Raw genomic sequence first — 21,031 nt, forward strand, 5'->3', positions numbered from 1 at the left:
ACCCATACCGTATTCGACGTGTCCCAGCGTTTTAGACACATTTTTCATAGGTCGGCATACGCTAGCTAAATCGTCAAGGTGTGACTGCGATGTTGACACTTCCAATTTTCAGGCGGTTATGATTTAAATCGGCGTGCGGCAGGTTTTTAACAGAGAACGCCACGAGTTCGTCGGCGATACGTGCAGCGCGCTATGACGAAGTTAAACTATCGTTGGGCATAGGTTGTGAACGCCGACAACAGGCTAATATAAGCATTCGTTGGTATAAGTTATCTTTAACACAACGAAACGTTCTGTGCCCGTTACTAATACGTTATGCCTACGACCAACACGTTATGAATACGACCATAAATTAAAAAAACCTCAAAACTTCAACGTACGCCAACGTTTTACGTGCATTTTTATACGTTGCCATTCCTGGATAAAACGTCAAGGTGTGACTGGGCCTTTAGTCTTGATGTCCATGGCGTCCTGCTTTTCGGAAAAAGAAAAAGAACCACGTTTTTTTTCATTACGAGGAAGAATTTCAAGAAGGATTTCAAAAAACACGCATTTCAAACAACAATCGAATACCAATTGGCTATTATTATGGGTTGGCTCTTCCCGGAACCATCAGCAATCTCCGATCACAGCCCTCTAGAGTTTTCTTCTCTTTCTTCAAAGGATTCTGAATAAGGGGGAAGTTATTCATTACTGCTGCTTGTTTTACATGAACAAATAGCTTGCCAATCTGTTAAATCTGACATGAAGCACGGGGTACAGGCCCCTTCTGATTGCATCCAATTTCATGTTAATTCCCTCCACCACTGAAGGTGGACGGAGGTTGTGTATCCACCCCTGTTTGTCTGTCTGTCTGTAGGGTATCACAAAACATTATCAACAGATTCCAACGAAACTTGGTGGACAGGATGGGTATGTGACAAGGACGAATTGATTACATTTGGGTGAGGATCTGGATCCAGATCTTCGGATTTTAAAGTGATTCTTCACCATTGAGAGATGGGGCCAAAACCGACAAATAGGATTATGTTTCAAAAAGTTGTGGACGGGTTATACCAAAACTTGGTGGATGAGTTAGGAAGGTGACAAGAACAAGCCGATCAGATTTTAGTTAAGGTCCAGATTCAGATCTGGCCCATCAGTGGGATAGAAAACATAAACTATTCAGCCTGGCATAGGTATGCTCTGTACTGAGTGCCATTCTAGTTGTTAAATGTATCTTAGCCCATTTTTTAAAATGTCATATAGTTCGGAGGCTGAACTGTTTTCCCTCTAATGTAAATTACTTGGCTATTTAATCATATCAATGTTTTGTACCTGTTCAAATTTGCAGGATGACAGGGCTATGTGTTAGCACATCCAGGTAGAGTATATAATACGGACTTTCTCCTCTGGTCTGTGCTCGGCAGGCCAACCTTTTCAGCTGCCTCGCATGTGCCTGGAATTCAACAAACATCACTCCCATCTACAAGAGCATTGGAAAAACCTAAATGATCACAGCCAAATGCCAGTGAGCTCACTTACAATCATACGAAAAGTCAAGAATCCATCATTCCTCCTGACATCGAGTCTTTCCTCTTATCAAGCAGTCTGATTTCTGACCATCAGCTTGGATTCAGTCCCAGCCACTCAACTCGTGTCATGCTGCTGATCCTCTCTCAGGAATGGATGGAGGCCATACATTTCAAAGAATAGTTTAGGACCATCTCCCTGGACACATTTCGGATAATCGACATATTCTGGAATCCCGCTCTGATCATCATTGTTCACTGCTTGCAGCATGCAAAGCTATCTTCATACTTGGCTTTCTGACTTCCTCCCATCATGCTTAACCACATTTCTCTCAATGGAACACTCTCCTCTCATGTCCCAGTTGGGGCTGGAGTGCTCCAAGGTATGTTTTAGATTAAGTCTTGTTCATAGTCTATATAAATGACATGTTCCCTTCCCTCCTCTCTTTTGTCTTTTATCATACCAAACTGTTGCTCCAGTGCCTCACTGTCACAATGTTGGCTTCTTTCATGCTGTCCCTCACAATTTCCCGAGCCTCAATTTTATATCCAAAAAAATGGAAATAAATAGAAAAAGATTCCCTAAAGATAGTTATGTTGCTTTGTTATTGCAATGTTTACCAACAAGCCATAAAAGAAAGTTATTCAGGATTAACACAAAGCTCGTGTCTTTGAGCAACGCAAATTTTAGCTTGGCAACGTGGAGATTTTAACCACGACGTTCAAAGTGTAATCTGGCCAACATATTTCGTGACTGCTGGATGGATGGCATTTTAAGGAATGTGGAGCAAATTAAGAATGAGAAAAAATGACAGGAAAACAGGAAGCTGTGAAGCAATTCATTAATTAATGCCCTAGATCTTGAACAATAATTTTAGAATACTTTCTTAGATGTTAGATCGACTGGTCTATCATTGCGGCTGAGTTGAGAATTACTCCTTCTCGAAGTAATGAAAAAAAAAACCTCTTAAAATATCACTAAGTAATGATGTCAACTCTAAGAGATATCTTGAATATCTTGAATTAGAAACAGTTCATGTTGTCATGTGACTTTGATCAAGACAAAAGTGTAAAAAAGTAAAAGTTTTTTTTTGCAGGAGGAAGATGAACTTTAAATTGAATGAGGAAGATACAAATATTTTTTACCCTCGCCGAAGGAGAGGATATTGTATTGGGGTCCGTTTGTTTGTTACTTGCAAAATCGAAGATTTAGTCGATTTTGTTATTCTGTTTGTCTGTCTGTTTATCACCTACAGGTCAGAATTTTAAACTGATCTTCATGAAACTTCATCACTTGGTAGAGTTTGTCATAAGGAAGAAGCCTATTGTGTTTGAGGTCAAAGGTCAACAATTGAGGGGAGATTTCTAAAATCCTCAAATTTCATCCGATTGACTTGAAATTTGAAGAGGATTTATAATTCAGGTCACTGAATTCAACCATCCAATTGTTTTTAAGGTCAACAGAGACCAAAAGATCAACATAGACCCAAAGTCAACTGCTAAGGTGGTATTTCTAAAATCCTCAATTTTCATCCATCCATCCATCCATCTATCCATTGGGACCATATTCGGTGCAGAGCATTGTGCTGCCTAAGCAGTCTCCGTGACTATTGGGCACAATCCTGGGCAAGTCACCACTCCAACAAAAGATACCAGCACACTGGCACTCATTTTGCCAATCTCATAAGGATGACAGGCAGTCAAACCCACCCCAAACCAAACCCAACAGAGTGGGATTTGATTTGAGTCCTGGGCCCTGTTCATTTTCTGGTTTTCATCATTGATCTCTCCGACTCTCTGGAAAATGCTCTTTATCTCTGTGCTGATGACTGCACCCTCTTCCGCACCATCTGCCATCCCTCAGACCGGCATGCAGCAGCTTCTTCACTCTCTGCAGATCTGGGTAAAATCACAAACTGGTCCAACACATGGAACATGTCTTTCAATCCAGACAAATCTCACACCCTCACGATGTCTCTCTGAAAGGACCGTTTGGAACACCCCCCCCACCCCATCGACTTTCTCAACAATCCTCTGGAAAAAGTCCTCTTCTTCAAGCTTCTGGGTCTCAGTATCTGCCATGATCTCTCCTGGGAAAGCCACATTTCCAACCTGGCCTCCAAAGCCAGTCGTCGACTGGGAGTCCTCCATCGTGCAAAGTCCTTCCTTGGCCCACCTGAGCTCCTGACCACATACAAAGCTTTCGTCCACAGCCTGATGGAGTACTGCTCTCCCCTCTGGGCTGGTGCCCCTGCCTCTTACCTTTCTCAGCTTCATGCTGTGGAAACCAAGGCATTTAGGATCATTGGTATCTCCCACGTTGAGGCTGAGTCTTTGGGCCTCTCACTCTCACTGCAGGCAGGTCTGTGGTCTCTCTGTCTTCCACTGTCTCCTCTCCGGTCTCACCTCCCCCCCATGCTCTGTCTGCGATTTGTCCCCACCATATTTCCACAGGGTGCTCAAGGTCCACCAACAACCCCCTTCTGGTAAAACTACCAAAATCACGAATCACTGCTCACCTTCACTCTTTCATTCCTCTTTTTTCCCGCCTTTGGAATAAACTCCCACACTCTCTTCAATCCCATTCTTCCCTCCAGGCCTTCAAAACAGCTGTTCATCACCACCTCTTATCCTCCCCCATCCAAAACCACGATCTTTTCTACCCCCATTAATTCACCCCAAACCCACCTCCTTCATATTCCCTGCTTTCCTTCCTGAAAGTCCCTGTACTGTCCATCTTGTATGTCCCATGTTCCTCGCCCATTCCCTCTCCCTTCCACTGATCTTCTAATGTCTCGGTTCCCCACTGTTTTGTCCTTCCCACGCCCCTCTTGTCTCATGCCCCCTTGCTGTGCGTTGTGTGTTAGCTCTCATACGAGCATTGACAATGTATACAAAAAAATAAACTCAGGATCCGAGGATCCCAAGCCCACCACCCTAACCATTAAGCCACCACCAGGCATAATTTTCATCCGATTGACTTGAAATTTGAACAGGATTTATACTTCAGGTCAATTAATTCAACCAGCCAATTATTTTTGAGGTTAACATCGACTAAAAGGCCAACATAGGCCCAAGGTCAACAACTAAGGTGGTATTTCTAAAATCGTCAATTTTCATCCCATTCACTTGAAATTTGAAGAGGAGTTGCATATTTGGTCATTGAATTCAAACACCAATTATTTTTTGGGCAAATTTGTTTTCTGGATTTTGCAAGTGTCGTGCTCTGCACGACTTCTTGTTTGTTTGTCTGTTTGTTTGTAACTTGCAAAATCGAAGGTTTTTAAAGTATATCGGTCAGTCAATTTTGTTATTCGGTCTGTCTGTTTGGATGTCTGTCTGTTTATCGCCTGCAGGTCACAATTCTAAACAGATCGTCATGAAACTTTACCAGGTTGTAGAGGTAGTCTCAACTGAGAATCCTATTGATTTTGAGGTCAAAGGTGAAAGGTCATCTTGAGGTGAAATTTCCAAAATCGTTATTTTTTCATCCGACTGACGTGAAATTTGAACAAGATTTGCATATTGCATCACTGGATCGTGAAACCGACTATTTTTGAGGTCCAAAGGTCAAAGGTCAACTCAAGGTCAAACTTATAAAATCATCAATTTTTTTTTTCTTCTGAAAAATCAATTTTCACCCGATTGACTTGAGAGTTAAACAGCAATTTCATAGTACATCACTAAATTGGTAAACCAACTATTTTGGAGATTAAAAGGTCAAAGGTCAACTCAAGGTCAAACTTCTAAAATCATCAAATTTCAATCTGAAAAATAATCAATTTTAAGCCGATTATTTGATTTTAAGCCGAGCTTTGATGAAGATTGTCAATTTTAATCTTAATGAAATGGCCAATTTGATGTGTCCATGGCAACCTTTGGAGAGGTGGGGGCGAGGGGGGGGGTGGATTTTGCAAGTGTAATGCTCTGCGCGGCATCTTTTTCTTGATTGTTTGTTTGTCCGCACAGAACTTTCGTGTTTTTCTCCACAACCGCTTGCCGGATTGAGACAAAATTTTCACCATAGGTGAGACTACTCATGTAGAATGTTCTTATGATAATTATGTGAAAAGTCATGTGGTGTGGCAGCCATGTTGGAAAAAATGGAAAAACTTTGGACCTCTATCTCCGAAACCACTCCAAGAAAAAAATTGAAACTTGGCACAAAATTGAAACTTGGTATTTTGTTGAGGATGTCATAGGTGGCTTCGTTATGACCTCATAATTGCATACATCAAACACTATATCTGATCAGTATGAAAGTTTTTGAGTGTCATCGAGGACTAAATTTTAATTTGGGGAAAAAAATTAATGACGTCATCGGTCATGTGGTTCGGCAGCTATATTGTTTTTAACATAAAACCTTCAAAAATCTTCTTCTTTGAAACAATACATGGTTGAATGGCTGAACAGATCAAGGCAAAACTTTACAAGTATGATCACCTATCTATGAGGAACAAAACATTCTCCAACTATGATGTCATATGTCACAAGGTTTGGCAGCCATATGGGATTTTCCCTCAAACCTTTAAAAATCATCTTCTCCAGAACGGCTTGACAGGTCGAAGTGAAAGTTCACTTACAACTTCCCCAATCCTTGGGATACCAGGGTGCTTACAAATAATTAAAAGGTCACATGGTCTAGTTGCCTTATTGGATTGAACAAAAATCTTTGAAAAAGACTTTCTCTTGAACCACTTCATCAATCAACATGAAACATCACAATTATGATCAAGTAGTCAGAGGGAATATGCGGTTTAAGTTTCAATCTAATTGGACGCATGGTCTGGCAGCCAGAATTATTTAAAATTTTGAATCTGGGTTCAGGGATGATGTAATTGGTGGCTTTTTTATGATGTCATATTTGCATATGTCTTTGTCATATGATGTCATAGCTGCCCTTTGCCGGGCAGCTCACTGGATAATGGGATTGCGACAAAGCCTTCGGGACCCCCATTCTTTGATGAGAGAGCGAAAATTACGGGGAAACCCTGCTGGGTTGCGTTATGGTGGTGTGTGTCGGGCTGGTGGTGAGGTGTCGTCCACCAAACGGCGGTCTCCTCGGGTTCACCTGAGATTGTCCTTTCGGGTGCGTGCTTGGAATGTCCTATCCCTAAGGGAGGAAGATCATCTGTCTCTGCTGCAATCTGAGCTCCAGCACCTGAACATCAGTATTGCAGCACTCTCTGGTGTTCGGAGATCGGATATGGTGAGATCATGGTGGGTAGCTACACCTACTACTGTGCTGGTTGCTCTGATGTTTACCATTCCCAGGGAGTTGCTGTAGTTGTGTCCAACAAGCTGACTCATATGATAATCGAGGTAACACTGGTCAATGAGCGTATTACGAGACTGAGGATTTGTCACTTTCTGGGTGTCATTTTCTTTGTCTCTGTATATTCTCTGACTGAGGTGAGTGATCTCACTGAGCTAAGAAGGAAACCTTCAAACCATGCTCAAATAAGTGGTTCATCAGTGCCCCAGACGAGATACTCTTCTACAATCTTGGGCGAAATTCATTGCATCGACTGGCTATGATAGGGATGCGTATGAGACAGAACCAGGAACCAGAATATAACTAAGTTCCTTGACTTCGCAAGATGTCACCACTTATGAGATATGTGTTGGTTCTCATGGGTCTGGAACCAGGAACCAGAAAAGCATTAAGTTCCTTGACAAGATGTCATGAACTTAGGGTAGCTGGTTCATGGTCTCATCACTGACAGCCACAGCACTGGACTTGGTATTACAATCCTGGTGGTATGGCAAAAGAGAATGACCATGTTCTTGTTCATGGTCCTGGACATTGCTCCAGAACTGCAGGGTCTATTGGAGTGCTCAGTTCCTCAGTACCAATCACCGGTTTGTTGTAGCATCTCTGAAGCTGTGGCTCAAATTCAAGAGAACGGTACTATCCCAGCCTAAGCTGGATATTGGCAAGCTCAACGATGAAAGGGTGGCTGAAAAAAATTGCAAACGGGTTGAATGGGAGTCTAAGGGATTTGAGTGTCTCAGGGGATGCTGAAAGGTTGTGGAGTGCTTTTAAGACTGCCATCCTTGAGGTTTCTGGTGAGTGTCTTCGTACCCTCCATCAAGCAAGCAGGAACTTTGTCTCCCAAGAGACACTGGATACAAATGACCAGTGTCGTAGTGCCAGGCTTGATAGCAGATTTGATCTGTTCAGGGAGCAGAGGCATAAAACCATACGTTTGCTGAGGGTGAACAAGGATGCCGATGTACGAGGAATCTGTGAAAAGGAAGAGCATCAACTGTGTTCAAGTGATTCTCATCCTGCTTGCAGGGGGATCAGTGCATTGTGTTCCTCCCTGTCCCTCAGTGTACTGCAGGTGGAGCGGAGGGTGGTGAGCTCTTGACAGAGGAGACTGAAGAGAAGGTCTGCTGATGTGGTTACTTTGAGTGGCTGCACCAGGCTGACCCACCAGTTGCTTGAGTTGGATGTCAAGGGTGTTACTATCCCGATTGCTGACCCTCCAATCAACTGTGAACCACCTTCATTTGTGGAAACACAGGCTGCGGTGAACCATTTGAAAGGGGGAAAAGCTCCTGGGATATGCTGCATCCATACTGAACTTCTCAAGACTGGTGGAAATACTGTACTCATGTTGATGCATTCAGTTCTGTGCTCTGTTTGGAGCATCGGCATCATCCCAACTGACTGGAAGAGGGGCCTTGTTGTCCTTCTCCAGAAAGGGAAGTGTGATCGCAAGGATGGCAACAAATACTGAGGTGCGACGGTGCTCTCAATGCAAGGCAAAGTCTTTGCTGGAATAATTAATGTTAGTATATAATAATTATATATAATTAATGATTATTTATAATAATGAATGATTTGTCATTTTTAATTAATGATAGAGTTCACCACCATCTGCTTGAGCACCAGCACCCACAGCAGTCAGGCTTTACACCAAAGAGGTAAATGATTGTCCGTATCCTTGCTTTTTGGGTCCTCAATGAACGCAGGCAAGAGTTTTAGCAGGGGCTGCTTGCAGCCTATGGTGATCTCCGCAATGCATTCAATTCAGTGAATCAGGTTGCCCTTTGGAGGATCCTCAGTCTTTGTGGGGTGCCACCTACAAAGTTGATCGATTTGATGTCTGAACTACACTCTGGTACTGAGAGTGCTGTGAGATGTGGTGGTTTCATCACTGAATTATTTTCAGTTGTTACTGGAGTTAGTCAGGGGTTTGTACTGGCCTCTACACTTTTCAGCATTTGAACAGACTGGATTCTGGGGAGGATGTCAGAGAGATATATCTAGCTGTGGTGCATTATTTGGGAATGTCAATATATCTGAGCTTGATTTTGCAGATGATACAGTCACCTTTGCAGAGACTCTGGACATCCTTATGGGGGCCCTCAAGGTGCTGAATGTGGAGTCTGAACCATTGGGATTATGGGTCTCCTGGGTCAAGAATAAGATCCAGGCTTTCAATGACATATTGGATGTTGCCATCTTGTCTGTACCTGTTTGCGGTGAGGATATTGCGGTCACAGAGAGATTCACTTACTTTGGCAGTGATATTCATGTTTCCGCATGTTGTGAGCCAGGGATCAATAGACGTCTGGGTCGGTCCTGGGGAGTCATGGATTCACTGGACCATGGGATGTGGCACTGTCAATACTATGCAGGAGGATGAATGCCTGAGTCTTTAAGACCTTGGTGCTTCCAGTAATGCTCTGTGGATGTGAGACTTAGACTCTGACCAATGATCTGAGACTTAACCACTTCGGTAGGAGGTCTGAGGATCCTTGGCTATTACTTGTCAGATTTTGTGTCCAACGAGCGGTTGCTGAGAGAGACTCAAATGAGATTGCTTACCTGTACAGTGCATGAGCATCAGCTGCGGCTGTTTGAACATGTGGCTCATTTTCCTGAAGCTGATCCTCATCATCAGATTCTTTTTGTGAGGGAGCCTCATGAGTGGAGGAGGGCAACCATGCATCTCATAGCTGCAGCAGGTTGATCAGTATCTCAAGGAGATGGGGGTGGGTGAGGCATCTGTCTGGGGGTTGGCCAGACGGAGACACCTGAGTACCAGCAGAAAGTGGCCGTGGCGATGTGCTGCTCTGGTGCCTGCTCCCATACCTGAATTCACCTGAACCCCACCCCACCTCCCACCAGCCTCTTTTTGTTGCTGTTGTTCTTGTTCTTCATTTCTCCTTATTCCACAGTTTTCCCTTTGACTTCTGTGATTGAGATTTTGCAGCCGAATCCATCTTGTTCATCTCCTATGTCATTCTCCCCTTGCTCGTATTCAGCTGCATGTTCTTTATTCCTCCAAGTCTCCCTCCATTTTCTCCCTCTACCTTGCTGTTGGTGTGTTTTCCCCCTCCTTTCTTCTTCATCCTGTTTTTTTTTTTTCATTCTGTTATGTCCTGGTCTATTCTGTGTCATAGCTCCTCCACGAGCCTCGAATATCTATACAAAAAATTACAAATACATTGAGGTCGAAGTTGTCTTTTTATGTATGCTTTCTCTGGAGAGAAAAGTTTTGCTTAGTCTGGTTGATCGTTGACACCATTTGCTAAAACACATTCAACATATTTTCAAATTGTGCAGCCTGGTTTGTACCTGACATTCATCCATGATGGATGATCATACAAAGTACACTAACAAAATCCACGTCTGTCTGGACAAAATCTGATGGATAAAACATATAAGAATAGATATGAAACTCACTGTCTGAAACTATTCTTTTAGTGATTATTTTTTTTTGGGGGGGGGGGGAGGAGGACTTTGCTGAGACCTTCCCCACTGTACCACTTCACTGCATCAGAAGTTTAGCCATCCCCCCCCATCCCCCCCCATCCCCCTCACCACCACCCACATGTTGAAATCGTTCCGCTGTGCCCGAGTAATAAAGAACAGACAAAATTCCCATTGTCCCACAATCAATGTGTCTGTTCTTATGCCATCCAAATGGCGTTAACACAACAAACAGCCTCATATAATCGCCTTTTTTTACACGTTGTCTAGTTATTATTTCCAACTCATAGTAGCCATACGTTTTCTGGTACATTACTCATGTCTATTCAAAGTTTGATGGCTGTACTCAATAAAGCAGGAAATCAATGAACGCTCATAAACACGGACAATGACTCTTATTGGAACGTTTTCTCGGTACAATGACGGTTAAGGTTGTTGTTATAGCTCATCTCGTCATCAACCTTTCCGTGCATTACATAAATGCAAGACAGCTTAAAATTAATAAATGTTACTAACTTCAAATAAACATCAACTCTAACTTCGAAAGTAGCAACTTAATGCATTTAATCCACTGTGCTCGAAGTGTTTCAGATTTTACTCACCAAATAACTTGCAGGACAAGGATATGAGGGGACATTGGTATACTTTACGTAGATTTGGGAGATATTAGGAGATCACAGACAAAGAAAAACATTTCGGCCAATTGGCTGCGCAAATAAGAAATATTTTTCATGTGCGTATTGTGTGGTGTGGCATGTGTGCGTGTGTGTGTGTGTGCTTTCTCAGAAACACCTTCTGGCCAACATAAACACATGAGCAAACTTATTGCAAGTAATTAACAAATCAATTCTGCTTTATAATATAAATTCCAGTTTGGTGAACCTTGGAAGAGTCGAATATATTTATGAAAAAAAAGAAAGATGTTGTCATATGTCCAACAGAGATTTATTGAATTATTTGAATTATAAAATCTGCAAAAATAATTTAATTGGATTCATTATTAAACACTGTTCTATTTGTAAATGATGAGCAGAAGCTCAAGGTTAAAAAAAAAAAAAACCACTTTAAAAAAAGGGGGAAAAAAGGAAGCCTTATATTCTTGCACCGGTTAAAAGGGCTCAAAAAATGGGAGGTTGTACGTTTTTTAACAAAAAATTTTTTTTTCGGAAGCGATCGACGCAGCAGTATGTTGCCTACACACTCACTGCCCAAGTTCAATTTTCTGTCGGATTGAAAATAATTATAATTTTCCCATGGCTTTAGATTAATTTGAAGCAAGCTTTACTGTTTTTGTTTAGTTTTTTCTCTCTGAGGAAAGTTTCCATGTTTCATGATGGGACAGATGGACAGACAGACAGCATTATCCTTTCTCTATCGATGAATGAGTGAGTGGGGGGGGGGGGAAGGAATTAAACTATTTTTCAGCGATTGAATGAATGATGACCATTATTTATTTACATATCAGATACACCGAACATTCAAACTGTGCATGGTGTTCATTAATGGCTAATGAACAAAGTGAAAACATAAAACAATGACAAACATAATCAATTTTGAATAAGAAATATCCTGCTTGTTGCTGAATTTTCAAAAAGCTACGCTCTAAAGATATCCAAGTTTTCATTCACGTCTGTAAAGATAACAGACACACTCGGCGGTACTTTGACGTGGCACACTGGATAGTCAAAGTGAATTGTAGGAATGGAACAGTAAGGAGAAATGATGGCCCAACCCAAAAGAGAGAGAGAAAAAAAGAAAAACTTACAGAGAGGCCAGGCAGAGGCGGGCAATGGTGCACGCCAGGCAGGCCAGAGCGATCAGGGCCGGCTCACATCAAACAGTGCGCAGCTCAGAGTGCGGAGCAGCCGACGGCATGACTGTTTCCAATTACCGCCTCTGACTGACTGTGCGCTACGTCCAAGACACTTGCGAGAAGGCACTCGGTATCCTTCTGGATCTCATTACATTCAATTATCTTATCTTTCTTCATCTCCGAAAATGGCCCTTGGGTTACCACTCAGTGATATGCACGACTTGCCTTTGCTTTGCTTCGGGACTTGCGGTTGAGCTTCGCTAACCTGCCAAATCCGTTTTGGTCCCCCGTGTCACCGGTTCGGAAACCCAGGCCGCATTGCGATGCTGCACCACTCCCTCATTTTCACTACTTCGACCTTTCTCTTTACGGAAGTATAATATGTGTGGATGCTTAGCTTTGCTGGATGAAATGCTTTCATTTTCCACAATTCCCAGCAGAGAGAACTCGCCGCATATTTAAAGCAAACGGGAGTGCAAAGTGGTGCAAAGCACTTGGATGAAGATGACGAGAAGAATAATAATTTGAATGCACACAGAAGTTATGTTTTGGTATTTTTATAATTAATGACGTGAATATTTAATTTATCCTGTCGCACCCTTTTATCAAAGGTGCATCCTTCCGATTCCAGCCACATATCTGAAATAGTGTTGATATGAATCAAACGGAAGACCAAGAAGGAACCCAAAAAAGTAAAGAGCAAAGATGGAGTCGTCAGGAGGAAGCTGGATAGGATTTGGGTTTCAGCCGCTACTCCTTTACCCTCAAAACCACCCAGGCCCAGCCTGCCAGAAGCAGTTATATAGAGTATGCATTGTCGTAACAGGGTTACACAAAATACGAGTGTAAGCCAAGAAGCTTCGTTATCCCTCTATAAATCTCCTTTGATGATGTGGCTATCCCCCACAATCAGGTGTTTTATCGAAACGAAATGGATCATCTTTGATAATAGAAGGTGCGCTATGAACGAAACATAACTAGAACAGCCGGCTTACATGTGGAAATGGAACTCTCTTGAGCGCTTCGATAGCAAGCCCTTCACCTGTTCCCTGTGATATATCCGGATGGTAGGATTTTTTTTTTTGATGTCAATGATATTGTACCTTCAGCTATGCCCCTTGGAGAGGAAGAAATGGTAATGAGTCCTTGTGTGCATGTGAAACTGAAATCATGGATTGTTACCACTGAGTTGGTCACACAAATGCCACGAGCACTTTGGAAGGGAATCATGTTATAACACAGGGTGTCTGTTAGCCATTGCTGACAATAAAAAAAATAGGAGAGGACACAAGGAAATAACGATTTGTTTACATTCTCAAAAACCAGAGGCCTTCCTGTTGGCTGGAAATGTGATTAATAAAGCTTGTCAAATCGAGTCCTATGGTACCAATGTGCAGAAAGCTGTGGACAGGTGTGGTATGACAAATGAAACTTGCCATGCCTGTGTTAGTGCACATAAAACAGCACATGACATTTAGAATATTTGTGTAGATTAGTCATACCTAAAGGCAGCCAAGTACTCAGGATCTCCCATGGGTGGGTCCAAAACTCCAGTCCATGCTATGTTTACATTGAACCCTACTCCGTCACCCACCCCAACCTGGGCAACACATACAGGCAGAAGAAGTGGATGGAAACGGGTTTGCGTGAGAAGTCGAAGACGGGGGGGGGGGCGGGGGTGGGGTGGGGTGGAAACAAAAGTGAGAAAGAAATGGTCATTACAGGAATTTCTTAATTCCTGGAAATACATCGACATGATTGAATTTTTTCTAATGGTGCCTGTAAACATTGTATTCTTCATGTTGTCTTTTGGCGATCCTGTCCACGGAACAGGTTTATCATGTGAAAAACAACAACAGCGAGAAAGCATCTCGAAATGCAAATCCCATCCGCGTCTGCTTTGTACTCTCAGTAAACGACGAAAACAACAGCCAAAAAAAAATGTACGTTTTATTTATTAGTGTTTCTCATAACCTCAAAATAAAGGTTTGTTGAAAATTTGATGACAAAAGCTTAAATGGTTAAACCCCCCCCCCCATAAAACCTGGACAGACACACAAAAGCTGAAATGGTAAATAAATAAAGAAACCCAGTTAAGCGGTTAAAGAAACCCGGCCGTCTCCTGCTGGCGCGCTGCGGACGGGCTGATAAGGCTTACTTAAACTCACCGTGATACCTTCTGACCGAATTATTAGTCTCCTCAATTTTCCCATCATAAGGGTTTGTTAAAAAAATTGATGATGAAAGCTCAAATGGTAAAAACGTTATGCCCTGAAACGCATGCATGCATACACGCACGCACGCACGCACGCACGCACGCACGCACATACACACACACACACACACACACACACACACACACACACACACACACACACACACACACACACACACACACACACACACACACACACACACACACACACACACGGAGTAATGACTACTTGAGGGAAGCCAACACCAAGTTATCTCAAAAGAGAAATGTCAACCTCCCAGACACATAAATTTTAGAGAAGTAAGTAATTTATGGATTTAACATTATGTACATTCAAGATATTTATTCGAGAGAGAAAAAGGATATTTTTCTGTCCAGCATAATTGCATAATGTCAGTTGTCTCATGAAGAAAGGCAGTCGACATACAGTACTGGAAATATTAGACTGTGAGGATAACCTAAAGGTTTGAACACTCACCTCAAAACTGTCTAACCTGAGTTCGAATCCCAGTCCAGCTTCAAACTGTTTCACATGCACGGCGATGCATCAATGTGTGTGGCGTCCCTCGGATGGACGTTAAACTGAATGCTATGTCTGCTAGCATGAGTTAGTAGACTGTAAAGACCTCAGTGTGTCATTTACAAAGACGAGGTGAGATATCACTGGCACCCTGGCCAAATATACAGGTCAGGTCAGGTCAGGTATGGGAGCATGTGCCAGAACAGCGCATCGCTGCATCCACTTTCCGCCGGTACTCCAGGGGCCTCCGTCTGGCCATCCCCCAGGCAGATGCCAGGCCCATCCCCATCTCCTTGAGATGATGGTCAACCTGCTGCAACCACGAGGCACGTGGTCGGCCCACTGGCCTCCTCCACTCAGGAGACTCCCTCGCTGAGAGAATCTGGTGAGCAGGATCAGCGTCAGGAAAATGAGCCACATGTCCATACAGCCGCAACTGATGCTCACGGACGATGCAGGTAACAAATCTCATCCAAGTCTCTCTCAGCAACCGCTCGTTGGACACAAAATCCGACCAGCGATAGCCAAGGATTCTCCGAAGAGACCTGGAACCAAAGGAATTAAGTCACCGTCTCAGATCCTTGGTCAGAGTCCAAGTCTCGCATCCATAGAGCAAGACTGGAAGTACCAAGGACCTGAAGACTCGGACTTTCGTCCTCCCGCACAGGTACCGGCAGCGCCACACCCTATGATCCAGTGAATCCATGACTCCCCAGGCCCGACCCAGACATCTATTGACCTCTGACTCACAGCCAGCAGAGACATGAATATCACTGCCAAGGTAAGTGAATCTCTCCACGACCTCAATATCCTCACCACAAACAGACACAGACAGGACAGCAGCATCCAAGATGTCACCGAAAGCCTGGATCTTAGTTTTGACCCAAGAAACCCATAATCCCAGCGGCTCCGACTCCTCATTCAGCACCTCGAGGGCCCCCAAAAGGAGATCTAAAGTCTCCGCAAAGATGACTGCATCATCTGCAAAATCAAGGTCCGAGATCTTGACATTCCCAAACGATGCACGGCAGCTTGATCTCTCCGACATCCTCCCTAAAATCCAGTCCATACAAGTGCTGAAAAGTGTGGGGCCAGTACACAGCCCTGACGAACTCCAGTAATAACTGGAAATAAGTCAGAGATGGTACCACCACACTTCACAGCACTCTCAGTACCAGAGTAGAGTTCAGACATCAGATCGATCAGTTTTGGTGGCACCCCACGAAGACCAAGAATCCACCAGAGGACATACCGAATCACTGAATCGAACGCTTTATAGAGATCAACATAGGCTGCAAGCAGCCCCTGCCGAAACTCTCGCCTGCGTTCGGTGAGGACACGAAGAGCAAGGATACGGTCCATCATTGACCTCTTTGGTGTAAAGCCTGCTGCTCTGGAAGCAGATAGTGGCGAACCCTATCAAGAATTATCCGAGCAAAGACCTTGCCCGGCACTGAGAGCAGCGTCACCCCTCGGTAGTTGTTGCAGTCTTGGCGATCACCTTTCCCTTTCCAGAGAGGAACAACAAGGCCCCTCTTCCAATCAGTTTGGATGATGCCTGTGTTCCATGCAGAGCACAAAACTGCATGCAACGACACGAGTGCAGCACTTCCACCAGCCTTGAGAAGTTCGGCATGGATGCCACAGATCCCGGGAGCTTTGCCCCGTTTCAACCGGTTCACTGCAGCCCGTGTTTCCACAAGCGAAGGTGGACCACAGTTGATTCGAGGGTCAGCAACAGGGATTGTAACACCCTTGACGTCCAACTCGACAGCTGGGGGATCAGCCCGGTACAACCACTCAAAGTAACCGGCCCAGCCGGCCTTCACTTCAGACTCCTCTGTCAAGAGCCTACCACTCTCTGATCTAACTGCAGTGCTCCGAGGGATGGGCTTGGATGAACGCAATGCGCAAATTCCCCTGTAAGCAGGACGAGAATCACCTGTCCACAGGTGATGCTCTACCCCCTCACAGATTCCTCGCACATAGGCCTCCTTGTCCACCCTCAGCGCACGTACAGTTTTACGCCCCAGCTCCCTGAACAGCTCAGCTCTGCCATTCAGCCTGGCCCTGCGACTCTGCTCAATGGTATTCAGTGTCCCTTGAGAGACAAAATTCTTCTTTGCCCTGCGATGAGTTCCAAGACATCCACCGGCAACATCAAGAACGGTGGTCTTGAAGGCACTCCACAACTCTTCAGGACCCCCCAAAGCACCCAGACCCCCCAAGTCTCCACTCAGCCTGTTTGCAAACTCCTCAGCTGCTCTCTCATCCCTGAGCTTGCCAACATCCAGCATCGGCTGGGATGGTACCATTCTCCAGGATTTAAGGTGCAGCTTTAGAGTTGTTACAACAAGCCTGCGGTCAGTATTGAGGAACTGAGCACTCCGGTAGACCCTGCAGTTCTGGATCATCCTCCAGCGACCGTCAATGAGGACATGGTCAATGTCCTTTGCCGCACCGCCAGCGTTGGAATACCAAGTCCAGCGATGAGCTTGTGGGCGCTGAAACCATGAACCAGCCACCCTAAGTCCATGACTTCTTGCAAAGTCAAGGAACTTAGTGCTATTCTGGTTCATAGTTCCTGACCCATGGGGACCAACACACACCTCATAACCATCCCCATCAGTTCCAGTTGATGCATTGAAATCCCCCAAGACTAGAAGTGTATCTCGTCTGGGGCACTGATCAACCACAGACTTGAGTGTGGCGTAGAATGCGTCCTTCACGGTGAGATCACTCGCCTCAGTCGGAGCATAAACAGAGACCAGTGAAATGACACCTAAGGAGTGACGAATCCTTAATCTCAGAATACGCTCGTTGACCGGTGTTACCTCAATTATCATTGGGGTCAGCTTATTGGACACAGCTACAGCAACTCCTTGGGTATGGTAACCATCAGAGCGACCAGACCAATAGTAGGTGCAACCACCCACCATTATCTCGCCGCAATCCGGTCTCCGTACCTCAGAGAGAGCTGCAATTCCGATGTCCAAACGCTTGAGCTCAGATGATAACAGCGACAGGTGATCATCCTCTCTTAGGGATGGGACATTCCAGGCACCCACACGAAGGGACCGCCACAGGCTAACCCAAGGAGACCGCCGTCTGGTGGGCGACACCTCAGCACCACTCCGACACACTCTCCCGCAATCTGACCCAGGGATGTTACCCCGTGGTTTCCCTCCTATCAAAGATTGGGGGTCCCGAAGGCTTTGACCCAATCCCGTCATCCGGTGAGCTGCCCTGCGAAGGGAAGCTGCACCGGAGGTACTCCCACGGAGTGGGTTTTCAGATTTTTTTGCGTTTTTGTGTTTTGCGGAATGAAGGGTTTTACGGTGGCAAATTCCTGGCAAATTCCTGAATACTGGGAAGGCAATGGCAAACCACCGAGCATAGCCTTTACTCAGAACTGTTCAGCAGCACTGACACCCTGTAAAAATTGTACTGTACTTTTGATGATGACGACTGCAAATAAATGTCCAGTTAGTGATACAGATACAGGAGACAACACAAAGGAACAATTGCCATTAAATGTTGAATGTATTGTATGTAACATGTGCTTGCCAATTACGAGGTCGCGCCTATACTGGCGCTTCACCCTCAAGATAAACCCAGTGACATGACTGGCCAAATTCGAGGCTTGTCTGGTGCGCTGCTAACACAAATCTCAGGACAGACTTGTGCTGTCCTTCTCCTTGAGCAACGTGCTCATTTTTGTGGCACTGTGCCTTGCGCAATTAGTCCAGGCCATGCACCTTGGCTCTGAGAGAGTGATGCCCAGGGTGTGGCCTCAGGTGGTAAGGAGTTAGGAGAGTATTATCGCACATGCAGGTTCGTGAGACCCCGTAGCTCGTCTCGTCTATCTCCATTAACGTCATCCTCGTGTGCGCATTCCAAAAAGTACACACATACACATGTAGAATTACATACAAGAACACAAATATAACATGGTAGTTATTACTCCTTCCCATTTACATCCCAGTATTATTGATATAATGGATGATCACACGAAATACACAAAAAAAAAAAGCAAAGAACATATTTCACACGCGAGCCCTTCATTTTGCATGGAGCATATACACCTTGTTTTCATGCTATCATCAAAATAATCATTGAGAAATTGAGGAACATTGCTCCCAATTCAGCCTCAATCCTGTACAGATCCTGCACCATGCACCCCTGCACATGTTACACATTGGTAACCATTCTCGTGTTGGTGGTAATCTCCTTTAGTGTGTGTTAAAAGGTGGAATGGAGCTCTGCAAAAGACCAATGCATCCACCAAAAGTGGAAGGAGGTTATGTTCTCACCCCTGTCTGCCTGTCTGTCTGTTTGTTTATTTGTGTGCAGGATATCTCCAAAAGTTGTGGACGGATTCGGACGAAACTTGGTGGACAGATTGGGTATGTGAAAAGTTATAATTTTTTCGATTTTGGTGAATATCCGAATCGGGATCCAGGTGGAGGTATTTCTCTACCGAGTGCCCTTCCAGTATTTTTTTTTTTTTAATGAAGATCACGTTTCAAGGAACAGGTTGTGATGTTATCAGAGCTCAGTCCTTCTTCATATCTTTGTTTAAGGGCTATTTTAAGGATTGCTACTGAATCCCAGAGGGCCTCAATTTCCTTTCGTTTGTTGTAACAGGTTATTGTATCTCTATCAAAATGCTCGTGAGGTTCGGCTTTATCATTCCAGTTGCTCTCTCACCCACACAACGTTGGTCCTGGAACTTGGATAGTGATTTCAGATCCTGGTACTTGGACATTTTCCTAATTTACATGCTATTCAGGCTAAACTCACTGGGTACTAACACTTCTATTAGTCATGGCATCCTTTCCTTTTTTCTCTGAGCATTGTCTGCATCTCACTGCCTGGTGTTCAATGTTCATGCTTGATGTGATGGCCCGGTCATTTGGTACCATCATGTCCTTGTTTTAGATGGCTGTCCTTGGTTCGTGCTTCCATTAATTTTCTGGGTCTGGAATATTAACGTTTTTGCAGATAGGCCAGTCAATTACTCTGCATACATTTTTCGACCTTTGTAGATACAATTATTCTGATGTAAGTGTTTTGTATCCTGAGAGATTAGGTGACAGCAGGTTCTTTGTGTTTCTACTTTCCAGAACCTGAACTTGTCCATTTCACTCGGTTCTGCCATTTTCTTACAATCGGTTGTGTACTGTCCTTGATCTCAGCCATTTATTTCTGGTTCGCCATTCCATTTCGGTTTTCCACTTCTTCGCTACTCCAGTAAGCCTGATTTTGGCTTAGCAGTTTGGGTGGCTGACTTGGGATTCTATGATCCTGAGTTCGAACCCCATTGGCTGCTTAATTAATACCAGGTGGGGTTGACTCAGCATGTCATCCTTCTGAGGTTGGCAAAATGAGTACCAGTGTACTGGTAATAGGGACACTGCATCAGCAGCATAGCCGTGCCCCTAACCAATGATTCAACCAGCAGCCATAAGGCTGCACTTGAAAGGGAGAGAGAGAGAGAGAGTTACTCCAGTTAGCCTTTGTATCTATTCTCAATCTGGCCAGCTCTTTTTTGAATTCCCTTGCTTCTACAATTTTCCCAATTATTTACGAATGCTTGTTGATACTTACCTTTGCCAGAGGAGAGGGTAATGCATTTGGGTCCATTTGTCTGTCTGTTTGTCTGCACAGAACTTTAGCGTTTTTCTCTGCAACCGCTTTGCGGATTGAGACAAAATTTTCAACATAGGAGCGACTACTCATGTAGAATGTTGAAAGATGAAATTTTGCACAGGGTACTTCTCATGGGAGAATAAGTGGGATGTTTTATAACGTCATAGGTGCCTTCGTAATGACATCATAATTTCATATGTAGAACGCTACATCTGATCAGGAAAAATTTTTTTTGAGGGGCATCGAGGGATAAAATGGTCCACAAAAAAATTCAATGATGTTATCGGTCACGTGATTCGGCAACCATATTGTTTCAAAAAAACAAAATAAACCTTCAAAAATCTTCTTCTCTGAAGTGGCTGAACAGATCGAGGTGAAACTTTACATGCATGACCGCCTATCCATGAGGTTCAAAAGGGTCACACATATGATGTTATAGGTCACATGGTTTGGCAGCCAGATTGGATTTACCATAAAAAAAAACTATAAAAAAAGAAATCTTCTCCAGAACTGCTGGACAGATCGACAGCAAACTTCACACAAATGTTCATCAAGCCTTCGGTGTACAAGTTTGTTGAAGAATAATTGATGG

The 21,031-nt window shown here is 44.0% G+C and overlaps 1 protein-coding gene across 3 annotated transcripts in view; it reads right to left on the bottom strand.

The window, feature by feature from the left end:
- Window positions 1–21,031, bottom strand: part of LOC147029563 (histone deacetylase 9-like) — a 560,396-nt gene that overhangs the window by 89,157 nt on the left and 450,208 nt on the right. For all 3 annotated transcript variants that reach the window (XM_085872715.1, XM_085872718.1, XM_085872716.1), the window contains one exon: window positions 13,555–13,652. In XM_085872715.1, the coding sequence (XP_085728841.1) occupies window positions 13,555–13,652 (98 nt within the window). The remainder of the gene's footprint in view (window positions 1–13,554; window positions 13,653–21,031) is intronic.

This window comes from Eptatretus burgeri, chromosome 3 (assembly GCF_056783735.1).
Source record: "Eptatretus burgeri isolate ZD-2024b chromosome 3, Ebu_testis_v1, whole genome shotgun sequence".
Classification (NCBI taxonomy): domain Eukaryota; kingdom Metazoa; phylum Chordata; class Myxini; order Myxiniformes; family Myxinidae; genus Eptatretus; species Eptatretus burgeri.